At 42.9% G+C, this 14,079-nt stretch overlaps 1 protein-coding gene across 1 annotated transcript; it reads left to right on the forward strand.

The window, feature by feature from the left end:
- The first annotated feature begins 1,721 nt into the window (after positions 1-1,721).
- Dtd2 (D-aminoacyl-tRNA deacylase 2) lies at positions 1,722-10,372 on the forward strand. The gene is made up of 3 exons (XM_008833174.3): positions 1,722-1,889; positions 5,328-5,397; positions 9,686-10,372. The coding sequence occupies exons 1-3, from the start codon at positions 1,782-1,784 to the stop codon at positions 10,009-10,011; spliced, it is 504 nt and encodes a 167-aa protein (XP_008831396.1). The 5' UTR covers positions 1,722-1,781; the 3' UTR covers positions 10,012-10,372.
- The last annotated feature ends 3,707 nt before the right edge of the window (positions 10,373-14,079 follow it).

Here is a 14,079-nt window from a genome sequence, read left to right on the forward strand (position 1 = left end):
TATTATGCAGGCCTCATGATAATAAAAGTCATCACATATTCGGTCAGGAGAAAATGGAACTTCACATAAGATTTGGTGACGTGACGGGCGTCAGCTTTGTCATAGTCCTTGGTGTGTCCTCTGAAGGCTAACAACCATGGAAATTCTCTCTACAGATTTTCATTTCACAAACCTTCTTAATTCTGTGAGCCGGTTACTTACTACCTCTGCATCATCTATCCATCCTCAGTTCTGCATATTCGGTCAGGAGAAAATGGAACTTCACATAAGATTTGGTGACGTGACGGGCGTCAGCTTTGTCATAGTCCTTGGTGTGTCCTCTGAAGGCTAACAACCATGGAAATTCTCTCTACAGATTTTCATTTCACAAACCTTCTTAATTCTGTGAGCCGGTTACTTACTACCTCTGCATCATCTATCCATCCTCAGTTCTGTTAAGGAGATACTTAATCTTCCTAATATATTTAAAAATAAGCACCTTTTAACCCACCACCAAATCAGGCTTACCGTATGGATCTTAATACCATGCTAAAGATTGGGCAAATTTTAGAATAACAAATTCACAAAGAAATCAAATAAATTTGTGTGCTAATTCAAAGATAAGCAAATCAAATAAATTTGCTAATTCAAAGATAATCAATTAAATGATGATTTAATATGTCTTACATTATTAGTTTATTATTAGGGTAAAGAAAATACAATTACAATTCTGATATAGACAAAAATTACTACTTCAGTAGCTTAATATAAACACAGGTAGAATTTTGGAGCATTATTCCTTGACGAGGCTGAGGCATCAGCTTGCTAAGGGCCAAGAGAGGGCAGGTCCTTGAGTCTGGAGTCCCACTGGGCCCCGACGTCATCTCCAAGTACCTGGGAAGGCTGGATCTGCACCAAGAAGCTCCTGTTTGAACACGAAAAGTCTATTCTGGAGGAGGTCGGGCCGGCCCCTGATCGGTGGCTGTACAGCGCTGGTCTGTCGCATGCCTCCAGTGCACCAGGAGCCGGCCCGGGCTAGCGGCCAGGCCTGTTGAGGGTGCAGACGGGGCAGGCATGAGGTCAGGAGGCCCCCTGGGCCCTGAGGTCACCTCACAGTCCTAGAAGAGCGGGCGGGAGGAAGACTGGTACCTGTACGGCTCTGGTCTGTCTGTGGCAAGGAGCGGCTGATGTTGGAACCTGAGACGAGGTCTGGCGGGGAGGAGGTCTGGTCTGCAGGGCTACGAGAGCCTCCAGCTGGCCTGTGGGCGGCCACTCCAGCGCCTGGAGATGAGACCTGGGCTGTGGCAGTCGAGGCGGGGTGCAGCACACACCCCAGAAGTTCGAAAGCTGGACCCAGGCTGTCTGCAGCCCTGAGAGTGGCTGGCCGAGGTGTCAGTTGGGCTCCCGGGCCCTGGAGAGGCGGCCTGGGCTCCCACAGATGGCTCCGGGGAGGCTGGTCTGTCCTGTGCCTCATAAGGACCAGGGGCCGCCAATGTTAAAGAACAGGTTCCCTAGAGGCGGGGCCTGTCTGGTGGGCGTTCCCCAAAGGCGGGGGCTGTCTTGTGGGCGTCCCCTAAAGGCGGGGGCTGTCTTGTGGGCGTTCCCCCAAGGTGGGGCCTGTCTGGTGGGCGTTACCTAAAGGGGGGCTGTGTGGTGGGCGTCCCCTAAAGGCGGGGGCTGTCTTGTGGGCGTTCCCCCAAGGTGGGGGCTATCTGGTGGACGTTCTCTAAAGGCGGGGCCTGTCCGGTGGACGTTCCCTGGGACGGGCTGGGGCTTGAGCCGGTCCTTTGCGCTCTGCGGCCATGGCGGACGGCGGTTCCCCGCGGGCCCGCGCGCTCCTGCAGCAGTGCGTGCACGCGCGCCTCCAGGTGCGCCCGCCGGACGGGGACGCGGCAGCGCAGTGGGTACAGGTAACGCGGCCTCTGCTTCTTCCCGCAGTCCGGGGCTCTCGAGCCTGCTCTCCGTGCGCCCCGGGCGGGCGGCCTGGTCGCCTCTTCCACGGGCTGCTCGCGGCCTACGCCCCCCTCGCTCTTGTAGCCCGGGCTGGCCACGAACCCGGGGTGACCCTCGGACCTCAGCCTGAGCGGGGGAACAGCCCCCAGTGTGCGCCGGCTGTGCCGGTGCTAATTGGGAAATATTCGGTAAACTGAACTATTGCGGCGTCCTCGCCTCTCTCCTTTTCCCGAATTCCTTTTCTTTGTTCTCTACTTAGGTCCTTTTGTGGAGGTTTGGAGATTTGTTGATATCCGAAGAATCCCTTATTTGGGTTGCTGCCTTCTGGCTCTGTCAATTCCAAACTCTCAATCATTTTAGATTTTCCATCCTGTATCTTTTCAGTGTATTTCACACCACATTTCCTGATGACAAATCACTTATTTGATTGCAGCCTTTCAAACTAGCACTTTGTGTTTATAAACTTTAAAAGCTACTTTCAAAGGCTTTTCCTCCCACACATTAAAGAGCTGACAAGTCATTAGACGATGAGTGTATAAATTCTTTTTCTCACACATCCTTGTCTCTGTTCTGTCATCAAAGTTACTTTTTAGAAACGGCTGTTTGTTTGAAAGTTACTTTGCTGCTGCTGAGTTTCATTCATTTAGAACTTTGCAGAGAACTGAACATTCCTAAGGATCATCTGTACTTTGCAGTGCATTTCTAATGTTTTAAACCAAAGAACCTACAGGGGAAATTATTTGGACTTCAAGAGAAGGATTTTTAGATCACAAGTTAAGATCTAATGTTGAAATAAAATAAAACATTGAGATGGTAATACTGTGAGTGTGGGATTATTTCTGGGAATATTAGGTACTTGTGACATCGTGAGTGCCAGCTGTTACTATGTGGGAGGTTTGGGCTCATGCTCAAAATGCTGTTGGTAGAGAAGCCTGTAGCAGCGGTCCATGTATCTGTGACTCCTTGCCAGCCCCTCATCAGAAGTGTAGACATCCTTGCCTGCTGTTCCAGAAGCACAATTGCCCTTTAAAAAAGGACTCCTAGCAGGGCGTGGTGGCAGCACCGCCTTTAATCTCAGCGCTAGGGAGGCAGGCGGATCTCTGTGAGTTCAAGGCCAGCCTGGTCTACATAGTGAGTTCCAGGACAGCTGGGGCTGCAGGGAGACCCTGTCTCAAAAAGACCAATAAATAATAAATAAATTAATAAATTAATAAATAAATACTCCTGTGGCCCGCACCTTTAATATCGGCACTCAGGAGGCAGAGGCAGGTAGGTCTCCATGAGATGGAGGCCAGCCTGGTCTACACAGCAAGTTCTAGGCCAGCTGGGGGTACAGGGAGACCCTGTCTCAAAAACACAAACAAAAACATATATAAATGTCTCCCGGGCTAGAGAGATGGCTCAGCAGCTAAGGGCTCATACTGCTCTTGGGGAGGATCTGAGTTTGGTTCTCCACACCCACATAGGAGGCTCACAACCACCTGTAACTGCAGCCTCAAGGGATCCAATGCCCTTTTCTGGCCTCCATGAGCACTTGCACTCATGTGCCCACACCCACGCAGAGACACACATATGCACATAATTAAAAATAAAATCTTTCTTTAAAAACCCTCATTTGGGGGGCTGGAGAGATGGCTCAGCAATTAAGAACACTGGTTGTTCTTGAAGAAGACCCGGGTGCACTTACCTACATGCAGGCAATACACATAAAATTAAAAAAAATAGAATTAAAAAGAAAAAAAAAAACTCATTTTCCAGGTTAATTCAAGTATGGGTACAGAGGCGTATTTACAAAAGCAATTAGTAGCACAGAGCCTGGAAGATACAGTTGGATGTAAGTTGAGTCCTTGTCATGTACAAAGCCTGCAACATGCTTTAGAAGTTAAGATGTGAAATGAACTGTGCTTCTACCTTTAGTTTTAGTTTTGTGCAGCATTTGATAAACACCTATGTAGTACTTACCATGAACCCAGCACTGTTTGAAGCACTTTGCAGTTATTGACTTGTTGATCGTTGGGATTACTCCTGAGTCAGGCTCCTGGAGTCAGTGAGATACAGAATCAGAGCCGAATGCTTCCCTCAGCAGCAGAATCAAAGGCATATCTCACGTGTCTGTTTTCTTGTCGCCTGTCTTACAAGAGCGGATAAAGAAATACCCAAGTCAGGGCTGGAGAGTTGAGAACAGTTAAGAACAGTTAAGAGCAGTTAAGAACAGTGGCTACTCTTGCAGAGGACCCAGGTTCAATTCCCAGCACCCACTGGCAGCTAACAACCATCCATAACTTCAGTTCCAGGGGCTCTAACACCCTCTTCTGGCCTCTGTGGGCACTGCACGCACATGGTGCACTTTCATACATGCAGGCAATGTACTCATACACGTAAACTAAAAGTTAATAGATAAAAATTTTTTTCTTTTTTTATTGAATTTTTTGTGTAACTCATACAGAACAGCTCAAACATTCTTAATCATCTTTATACCTCCATCCCCACTGGCACCCTCCCATAGCCCCCACCCCCACTGGAGCCCATATACTCGGTCATCCCTGTTAAAGCCTGCTGGGTTGTCACTGTCCCCAGCCGTTTTCCAGTGCAAGTCCATCCACCAAGTCTACTCAGCCTATCTAGAGTCCCTTGTTTTAGGAAGATAAAATATTTTTTAAAAAGAAAGAACCAAGCCATTAAGTAAAAAAAAAAAAGCTTATGTTCCTGCTAACAGCCATTTTAACAACCAACCTTTACATGTAGAACTTACCATAAATGTAATTTTCAAGGCCTAATTTGTTTAAGGCATTAACAGTAATAAAAAAATAATTGGATAGTTTCCTTGAGTTTATCAAAAAAGTATCAGATTCCTATTTTTACTATAAGTAAATGAATTAGGGGGAAATAATAATGTTTTCAAAAGACATTGGTCACACTGTTACTTATTCAGCAGTCCTATCTGGTTTAGTTTGATTCGATTGAATAAATCTGCAAACTAAGTATTTCTAAGTCTGCCCTCCTTGAGTAGAAATAAATGAAGATGTAACCTGTGATCTTCACTGCTCTTGACCATATTATGGGCTTGGGGGTTTTTTGTTGGTTTGAGACAGGGTCTCGCTATGTAGCTCCAGATCGGCTGGAGCTCACTATACAAACCAGGCTGATAACAAACTCAGAGATCTACCTGCCTCTGCCTCCAGAGTGTGTAATCTTAAATTTTGAAAGACACGTGGTGACTAAACTTGAAGAGTTTGTTTGCCTGTATCTGTTTAGTAATCAGAAGCTATTATCTCATTTCTCTTGCTTTGCTTTTAACCAGTTTGTAAACTTCATGGTGACGTTTCACTCATTGAGCTCCATGTCTCTGCAGAGATTTCATCCTAATCTGAATTTACTGTGCTGATTTCTCATAGGTTCAGAGAGGATTGCTGATCTATGTGTGTTTCTTCAAGGGAGCTGATAAAGAACTTCTTCCCAAAATGGGTGCGTGCTTGATGTCTGTTTTATTACATGGACAGAGGTAGAGAGTGTCATCACAGCTCATTGTTTTGTGCAGTGGATGTAAGCTGATAACGATGACGAGAATAGGAAACGGTCAAGAAGGGTGAAAAGCACGATTTGTTTTGTTTTGTTTGAGGGGCTGGGCGTTGTCAGGGCTTTGGACATGTTAAGCAAGTGAAGCAAGTGCTCTACCAATGAGCTCTAACCTCAGTTGTTTTAGTGTTTTGTTTTGTTTGTGGTGCTAGGGATTGAACCAGGGCCAAGCACATGCTAGGCAAGTGCTCTACCACTGAACTGTGCCCTGAGCCCTTAAAGAAAAATTTTCATCCAACCCCCCAAAAAAATTTAATTTAAAAAATGCCATAATGAGTTTTTTGTAAGCTAATAAAAAATTAAACCTTTTTTTATATTGAAATAGAATCTGGCCACATTGCCCAGCTGGCCTTCAACTCATTCTCTTCCCAGGAAGGTCCTGACCTTGCAATGTTGCTGCTTCAGTCTCCAAAGCAGCTAGGATTATAGGCCCAGCTCAAGAAGCATGATCATAAATTGGCCTATATAAATGTTCCGTTCCCTCACTCTGTCCAGTGTTATTTTCTGTGGCTATTTGCCTCTTGTAAAATTTAAAGTTAGGGGTTAGAGAGATGACTCAGCAGTTAAGAGCACTGACTGATGTTGCAGAGGACCCAGATTTAGTTCCTAGCACCCACATGGTGGCTAACAGCTGTCCATAACTCCAGTTCCAGGGATCAGACACTGTCTTCTGACCTCCACAGGCATTGCACACTCAGGGTGCACTTACGTACATGCAGGCAAAACACATGTACACATAAAATAAAAATAATTTTTAAAATTTAAAGACTTCAGATATAGTGAAATTTTTTTTTAAAAGTAACTTCAAAAGGTTTACAGACTGAGAAGTGTAGACGTGATACACACATAGACAGATGTACAGAGTTGGGCCATGGATACAGAAATTTGTTGGAAGTAGGATGGCCAAATAGGGAAAAACAAGCTGCTTTTCTTTCTCTCCCAACCACCCCCGCCTTTCTGTAGTGTATATTCATTGCACAAAGTGGTGGGTTTCCTACAAGTATAATGTGATGAGGCCATAGTCTCCTCCCATAGCCTTGACTCTTGTTCCTCCTCCCAGCCTCCTCCTGGTCCCTTCCCTCTTTCCTTCAGATAAGAGTCTCTCACAGGGGCTGTTGTCAGTGCATGACAATGTATGTACAACTTGTGGGTCCAATCAAATCTGGACACTTCCTGCTGACATTATTGATATGGAAGAATTTTCATGAGTCATTTATGCAGGCTTTTTGTAGGAAATACATATAAGAAATATAATTCTGGCTCTTGAATTCTGTCTCATCACAGCCAGAGCTCCTCTGAGGACATAGAGAAAATAAATATTCAGGCATCTCAGAACAATAATTTATTCACCTGCAGCTTTCAGAATCCTGTACAGTCCATAGCTTTGCCCATTCTTAATGATAATTTCATAGGTTCCCTATGCCAAATGAAATCACATGCTATCACAAGGCAGTATATACTCCGAAATAACGAAAGTGTCCCTAAGGTTGGGGCAGTTGATAGGTTCCTCGTCAGTAAGAGACGGCACCCATTAGTTAGACTGACGAGAAATATAAGCTGGACACAGTAGCAGGTGCCTAGAGTTCCAACTACTGGGGGCGGGGGCTGAGGCAGGAGGCTCCCTTGATCCTACAGTTGTAGTCCAACCTGGCGAGCAGAGCGAGCCCTGTCACAAAAGAAGAAAGGATGTAGGAAAGTGGATAGCTAAAGCTCACAGAAGTTGATCAGGATAAGATGCAAAGAATGAAAATAAAACTCAGCGGGCAAACAGCTTCACCAAAAGCTAATGGAGGAAATTTTACACAATACATCAAGCTTGCTTGACAGCTTTGTCAAAGCATGAAAACCACCAAAGAAGGGACATGGTAGGTGCGGGTTGAAAGTTTGTAACTGTGGTAGTTTGAAATCTGAGTGTAGAAGATAATAAGGAGCCTTTGAAGGAGCGTGACTAGTTAGACCATAAAGTCTGAAGTAGCATGGCTAAAATAGAGATGCTAGAATCTTTCTCAGTTCATCTTGGGTTTGATTGTTCTAAGATTGGGGATCTGTCGGAGCTTGATTCCTGTCTGCATCACTGGAAATATTTGATAACCTCTCTTACAATCTAAGCCCAACATGCTGCTAATCATTGTCTCATTTTAATCCAACTTGCTTCTATTTCTGTTTGTTTTGTACTTTATTCCACACACTGATGTTTGTACCAGCTGGACCAGTTGAGTTCATGTGTAGCCAGTAGAGGGAGAAGTGTATCGCAGCTCATTGCCTGTGAATCCAAAATTGCCAACTTAGCCTGTCCCCAACCTGAGGTCTGGATAAGCTAGGCAGGGACTTCCATTGAAACTGAAAGGCAGTGCTCTGGAGAGTTTCCTGAAGAGCAGTCAGTGGGGCTGCTGGGTATATGGCAAAGCCCTACTTGCAATACAGAAAGTTACAAAGGCACTTAAAAATAGATGTTAGTTAAATGAAAACTGATGAGGCTTGAAGCATAATCATATCAAATCCTTAGTAATATTTAGTATGGACTGTCAGGTAATTGAAACCAACCCAACCAGAAAGTATGCTTTTTTTATGAAATAAGGTCTCACTGTGTAGCCTGGCTGGCTTGGAACTCACAGAGCTCTGCCTGCCTCTGCCTCCCGAGTGCTGGGATTAAAGGTGCGTGCCGTGCCTGCCTCGCCTGACAGTGAAAGCTTGACTTGAGAGCAGGAGTGTGAGGTTTATAGAATTTCTTTCACATTTGCCCTCCAAGGACTGTTCTTTATAAGTAGAATTCATTTTTACTTTTGTGGAAGGAGAGAACCTCAGTCTAGATATATTAGATACTTCTTTTGTTTATTGCTTTGACCTGGTTCATGTTGAGTTATATAGGCTTTCCACGTTTAGGGTTTTATCTACACTTTGATATTTATTGTGGTTTTTGACACCCACTAGCTATAAATAGTATAAATGCTATAAAGTATAATCATGTTTTTATATGTATATGAAGACAGTAACTCTGTAATTTGCTTTTTCATTTGTCACAATGAGTTTTGCCTTCATACTTCCCCCATGGGTCCTGTTTATAAAATGTTAATCTGGGGCTGGAGAGATGGTTCAGCGGTTAAGAGCACTGATTGCTCTTGCAGAGGACCCAGATTTGACTCCCAGCATCCACGTGGCGGCTAACAACCATCTTCCCAGGGGATCTGACAGCCTCTTCTGACCTCCGCCGGCATTGAAGGACACGGGTGCACCTACCTACAGGCAGGCAATACATGCATACACATAAAATAAAAACAATAAATCAATTTTTTTTAATTTATTTTTTTTATTTATTATTTTTATTTATTATGGACAGTTGTTAGCTGCCATGTGGGTGCTGAGATTCAAACCCGAGTCCTCTGTAAGAACAACTGGTGTTCTTAACCACTGAGCCATCTCTCCAGCCCCTAAATCAATATTTTTTAAATGTTGTCGATGTTAATAGTGCCTTAAATTGTGAAATTACAAAATCAGCTAGTTTATTTGATTTGAACCTGAAAGCCTGGTTCACAGCTTAAAACTTTAGGTAACTAAGTTTAAAACAATAAATGCCCAACGATTCTTTGTTATAAAGAAGAATTTAGTGTGAGGAAGACTTACGGTATTTTCCAGTGGGTTTGCTTTTGAAATAAGGAGCAGGAAACAAAATCTTCTCGTGTGTTCCCACCAGGCAACAGTATTTGAGGTTCCAGCATGCAGTTCATTCTTGGAATTTAGACTTTTCTAAACTCTAAAACTCTTTTAGAGTTTTATGTAGGTGACTTTAACTGCCAGGTCAGATTTGAAACACCTGACTTTTTTTCTTGTATGAAATTGAAATTTCAATTTGCCTTTTTGTTCATGCTTGTATTTAGTTTGGTGAAATACTTTTTTAAAACCTAGAGACTGGGTTAGGAGCAACAGCTAACAAGCTAGGTTATGGTGGGGGTTTTTTGTTTCGATTTGGTTTGGAGTCCCAGCTACCCTAAACTTATTATGTAGGCCAGGTTGGCCTTGAACTCAACTCTGCCTCCTGAGAGCTGAGATTAAAGGCGAGTGCCACCATGCCTAGCTAACAGAGCTTTAAATACAAACGTTGCTAACTAAATAAAAGATTGATGGTTTTCTTCATGTTTGTTTTTCACTCAGAGTGTTTTTTCCTTCCCCCCCCACACAGTTAATACATTGCTAAACGTGAAATTAAGTGAAACTGAAAATGGCAAGCACGTCTCTATCCTGGATCTACCTGGAGACGTTCTTATCATCCCTCAAGCCACACTTGGGGGCCGAGTGAAAGGAAGAAACATGCAGTATCACTCTAACTCCGGAAAAGAAGAGGGGTCAGCACTGTATTCCCAGTTTGTATGTCTTTGTGAAAAAGAATTGGCTGCCAACAGCAAGTGTGCTGAGGCAGGTGTTGTAGTGCAACATGGCACCTATGGGAACCGGCAAGTGTTACAGCTGGATACCCATGGCCCATACACACACCTAATTGAGTTCTGAAAAAGTCTTTCCCACATGGTTTCCTGGTATGAAATGAAGTAATGAGATTTTTCTTCCCCTTCATTTTGAATACATAGATCTGAAACCTACTTAGGCAGCTAAATCCTGCAGCCCATAAATAACTGCAGCTAATCAGACGACTGTGCCTGGTCCCCTGACCTGGGGCCTGTCGCCCTTTGTCCTACTTCCTCTGTCTTCCACTAGAAAACTTGAAAAGTGCTGTCTGTTCATAGTCATTAAGAAAATCTTAACCATATTTCAAAAATTGCATACATTTAAAATATGAAGAAATTTGTAGTCATAGAAAACGTATTTCATACTCTCAAATGTGCATGATAGGTAATAAAAATAATTATTTGTATTAAAACTGGGTAAAATCCAATGCAAACCAAGTGTAACTTTGTAAATTTCGTTTTATTATTTCAGTGTTTTGGGTTTCATTTGGTTTGTTGGTTGGTTTTTGTTATTTTCCAATACTAAGGATCAAAGTCAGAGCCTTATGCCTGCTAGGCAAGCAGAGGTGTATGAGGTTTACTGTTCTTTAACAGTATAGAAAGCTGCATGTGGTGCTGTAAGTGATAGGTAAAAAGTTAACGGAGAACGAGCTAATGGATGATGAGGCACCGAGGCACAGATAAAACTCCATCAAAATAGGGTTCATTAGCAAAGGAACACATGGGACAGATTCCCTTCCGGGCATGGAAAATGTCTGCCTGGGTCTTGAGCTGGAGTCTTTTTTAAAAGGGAGGCTTCTGCTTCTTGCAGAAGGCGGGAAGATGTATTTTTTTTTAAAGTTGGGGGAGGGGGGAGGGGGAGAGCAGGACTGTTAAAACCTGTCCTCTTTAGAGATCAAAGGGGAAGCCTGCTGTGTTGGCCAAACAGTGGAGAAAAGTCTACTTCTCTTGACTTCAAAGGCCAAGGTGCTTATCAGCTAGGTTCCCTTTTCTCAGGAGCATGAGTAGTCCTTGGGATCCTGTTGGTGAGAGGGCGGGGCTATCTGAACCTTAACAGTAAGCTTGTAGCCCAGCTGTTGGGAGGAAGAGGCGGGATGATGAGGAATTCAAAGCTATCCTCAGCTACATAGCAGGTTCAAGGCCATCCTAGATTATATGAGATCCTATCTTCAAGCAAACAAATCCCAATATTTATGAAGATATGATAGGCTACTTAAGTTTTTGAGAAAGCCATAAATTTCATGGATTTTCTGCTTATGTTATGGTGCAATGTTATATGCTTTATGTTAATTATCATGTCAATTAAAACTTTTTAAAAAAGAAATGTTGGGGATTGGGCTGCATGTAAATGCTTTAGGAAGTTCTTTTTGTGTTGAATTAGATTGCTATGAAAGGGAGCAAAAGGTAAACTTTCTACAAGAATAATTAGTTTTTAGTGGGCTTAATGATTTTTAGTCATGTTATCATTTGATGATTTGCAGCCTTTACCAGGTTTTTTGTTTTGTTTTGTTTTTGTTTTTGTTGTTGAGACAGAATCTCAGGTAGTCCAGGCTGATCTCAAACTCAAAGATGACCTTGAACTTCCAAGTACTGGTGTGTATCACCAGGCCTGGCTCACTGCCAGTTTTTCTATTGGGGAATGCTATGTCCTGAACATTTGTGCCCTCCCCAAACTCATCTGTGGAAACCCTAATCCCTTGTGTGGCAGTATTTGGAGAGGAGACATTTGGGAAGGCATAAGGTTATGGATGAAGTGCTGTGTGTGGGCTCTCATGATGGGATTAGAGAGCTCACAGAGCTCTTCCCATACTGTGAGGACACAGTGAGAAGGTGACCACCTACAAGCCAGAAAGAGCACTCTCTAGAAACCATGCTGATACATTGATTGTGAACACCTAGCCTCCAGAGCTGTGAGAAAATCAAATTCTGTTGTTTGAGCCACTGAATCAATGATATTTTGCTATGACCCTGACCTGGGTGAGACAGTGATGTAAGACAGATGGCTGCATGATGAACTTTTCAGACAAGAGAGGAAATATATAAGAAATTGCTACAATAAATTAAATGAGTCCTTTGTAAAATGCAGTACCGATTTTTGCAAACTCCTCTGACTTGATGTAAGAAAACAATACAAAGAATCAATGAATCTAAGAGCTGGTTCTTTGATGTTAAAGCATGTTTTTTTTTAAACAATTTTTTTTATTTTTATTTTCTGTATGCGTGTATTGCCTGCATGTAGGTCAGTGCACCCATGTTGTGCAGTACCCTTGTAGGTCAGAAGAGGTGTCAGATCCCCTGGGACTGGAGTTACGGACAGTTGTTAGCTGCCATGTGGGTGCTGGGATTCAAACCTGGGTCTTCTGCAAGAAGAGTCAGTGTTCTTAACCACTGGAGCCATCTCTCCAGTCCTAAAGCATGTTTTTAAAGGATGTAGTTTAAGTGAAAACTACCTATTTCTGATTACCAAAAAGATGAAGAAATTAAACATAATTGTCCTCATGTCTCATAATTTCTTATTTCTGTCTTCTAACACACTCACAAAATCCCATTTTCTGTCTCCCTTTCCTGTACTGTTCTATTTTGGAACCAAAGAATCAATAGCTGTCTTGGTCATGAGCTCACCATCTTAAATCTTTTGATTTTTTTTTTTTTTTTTTTTTTTTTTTTTTTTTTTTTTTTTTACTTCCAGCAGCCCCAGCTGGCCTGGAACTCATTATGTAGACCAGGCTGGCCTTGAACTCACAGAGATCCGCCTGCCTCTGCCTCCTGAGTGCTGGGATTAAAGGCGTGTGCCACCATGCCTGGCAATTTTGATTTTATGCTTAGTTAAAGTGCTGACTCATAGCCTAAGATGTTGCTGTTTTATATAGCTCAAGTAATTCTCTATAAAAATTTTGCCTGAGTTGCTTGTAGAGCGCAGCACTTCAAGTACGGGAAAGGTTATTAATTAGAAAATGGGTACTAGAGAGATGGCTCAGTGGTTAAGAGCACTGGCCACTCTTACGGAGGACCTGGGTTCGATTCCCAGCACCCATGTGGTAGCCAATAAGCCATCCATAACTCCACTTCCAGGGGATCCGCGCCCTCTTCTGACCCCAACAGGCATTGCACAACATGGGTGAACTCATATACATGCAGGCAATACGCTCATGCACGTAAAATAAAAAATAATAAAATTTTTTTTAAGAAAATGATGGTGTTGAGGGGCAGGGAGTAAGAGAGAGAATGGGTTGGAAAATGACTTCACCTTAGCTTGGTAGTTCTTTCTGCCCCAGGGACTCAAAAACCCATCAATATGCAATGTATTTTATCTTCATATTATGTATAATGAGGATAACACTCACTCTGAGGAAAGACAATCTTACATAATTTTCTCTAAGGCTAATGAAATAATTCCCATCCTCTCTTTTGTTATAGTGAGACCTGTTGAAATTGAATTTGATAAAGGCTTAGCGTCTCTTAGTAGCCAATAAATTGGTCAATTTACTAAATTAGGTGCAAGTAGGATTTTACTTCACTTTATACCTCAGTTTTTCTAAGGTTTTAGAATGCTTCAAATAACATGGTTCCTAAATATTTTTATCTTTCAATTAAGAAACCTGGATCCACATATAGAAAATACAACAGATGTGGTTTTAATGTCTTGAAACATGAATATAAAGTAAAATGAGGGGCTGTAGAGATGGCTAGCAGTTAAAAGCAGTTGCTCCTCCAAAAGACTCAAAATCAATTCCCAGTGCCCACATTAGGTGGCTCACAACCCCCTGTTACTCCAGCTCCAGGGAATCCAGTGCCTTCTGGACTCTACAGGTACCTGCACTCACGTCCACATACCCCACACACAGATACACATGTACAGAATTTTTAGAATAAATGTTTCTTAAATTAAAATGAAGCACACCTTTACCATCCCCTCATTAGTTGAAATCGTGAAGGGAGGTGTGCCATCACAGAGGCTCCCCGTAGAGGGCATCAGCTACACCCCATATCCTGTGTAGTCCCTTCCCTAAGCTGCCAAACTTCTAGCATTTTGCATTCCCAGGGTAGAGTTTGCTTCCTAAATTACAGTTTTATATTCTACTTAGTACCTTCACTAATCTTCTAAAGTCAGACG

This window comes from Nannospalax galili, unplaced genomic scaffold (genome assembly GCF_000622305.1).
Source record: "Nannospalax galili isolate Female #2095 unplaced genomic scaffold, S.galili_v1.0 scaffold90, whole genome shotgun sequence".
NCBI lineage: Eukaryota > Metazoa > Chordata > Mammalia > Rodentia > Spalacidae > Nannospalax > Nannospalax galili.

What these genes read in the sequence shown, in the direction of transcription:
- Dtd2 (XM_008833174.3), top strand. Translation starts at nt 1,782, where the DNA reads ATGGCGGACGGCGGTTCCCCGCGGGCCCGCGCGCTCCTGCAGCAGTGC. An exon ending in CGGCAGCGCAGTGGGTACAG is followed by an intron (nt 1,890 to 5,327) that starts GTAACGCGGCCT and finishes GATTTCTCATAG; the next exon opens with GTTCAGAGAGGATTGCTGAT. An exon ending in AGAACTTCTTCCCAAAATGG is followed by an intron (nt 5,398 to 9,685) that starts GTGCGTGCTTGA and finishes CCCCCCACACAG; the next exon opens with TTAATACATTGCTAAACGTG.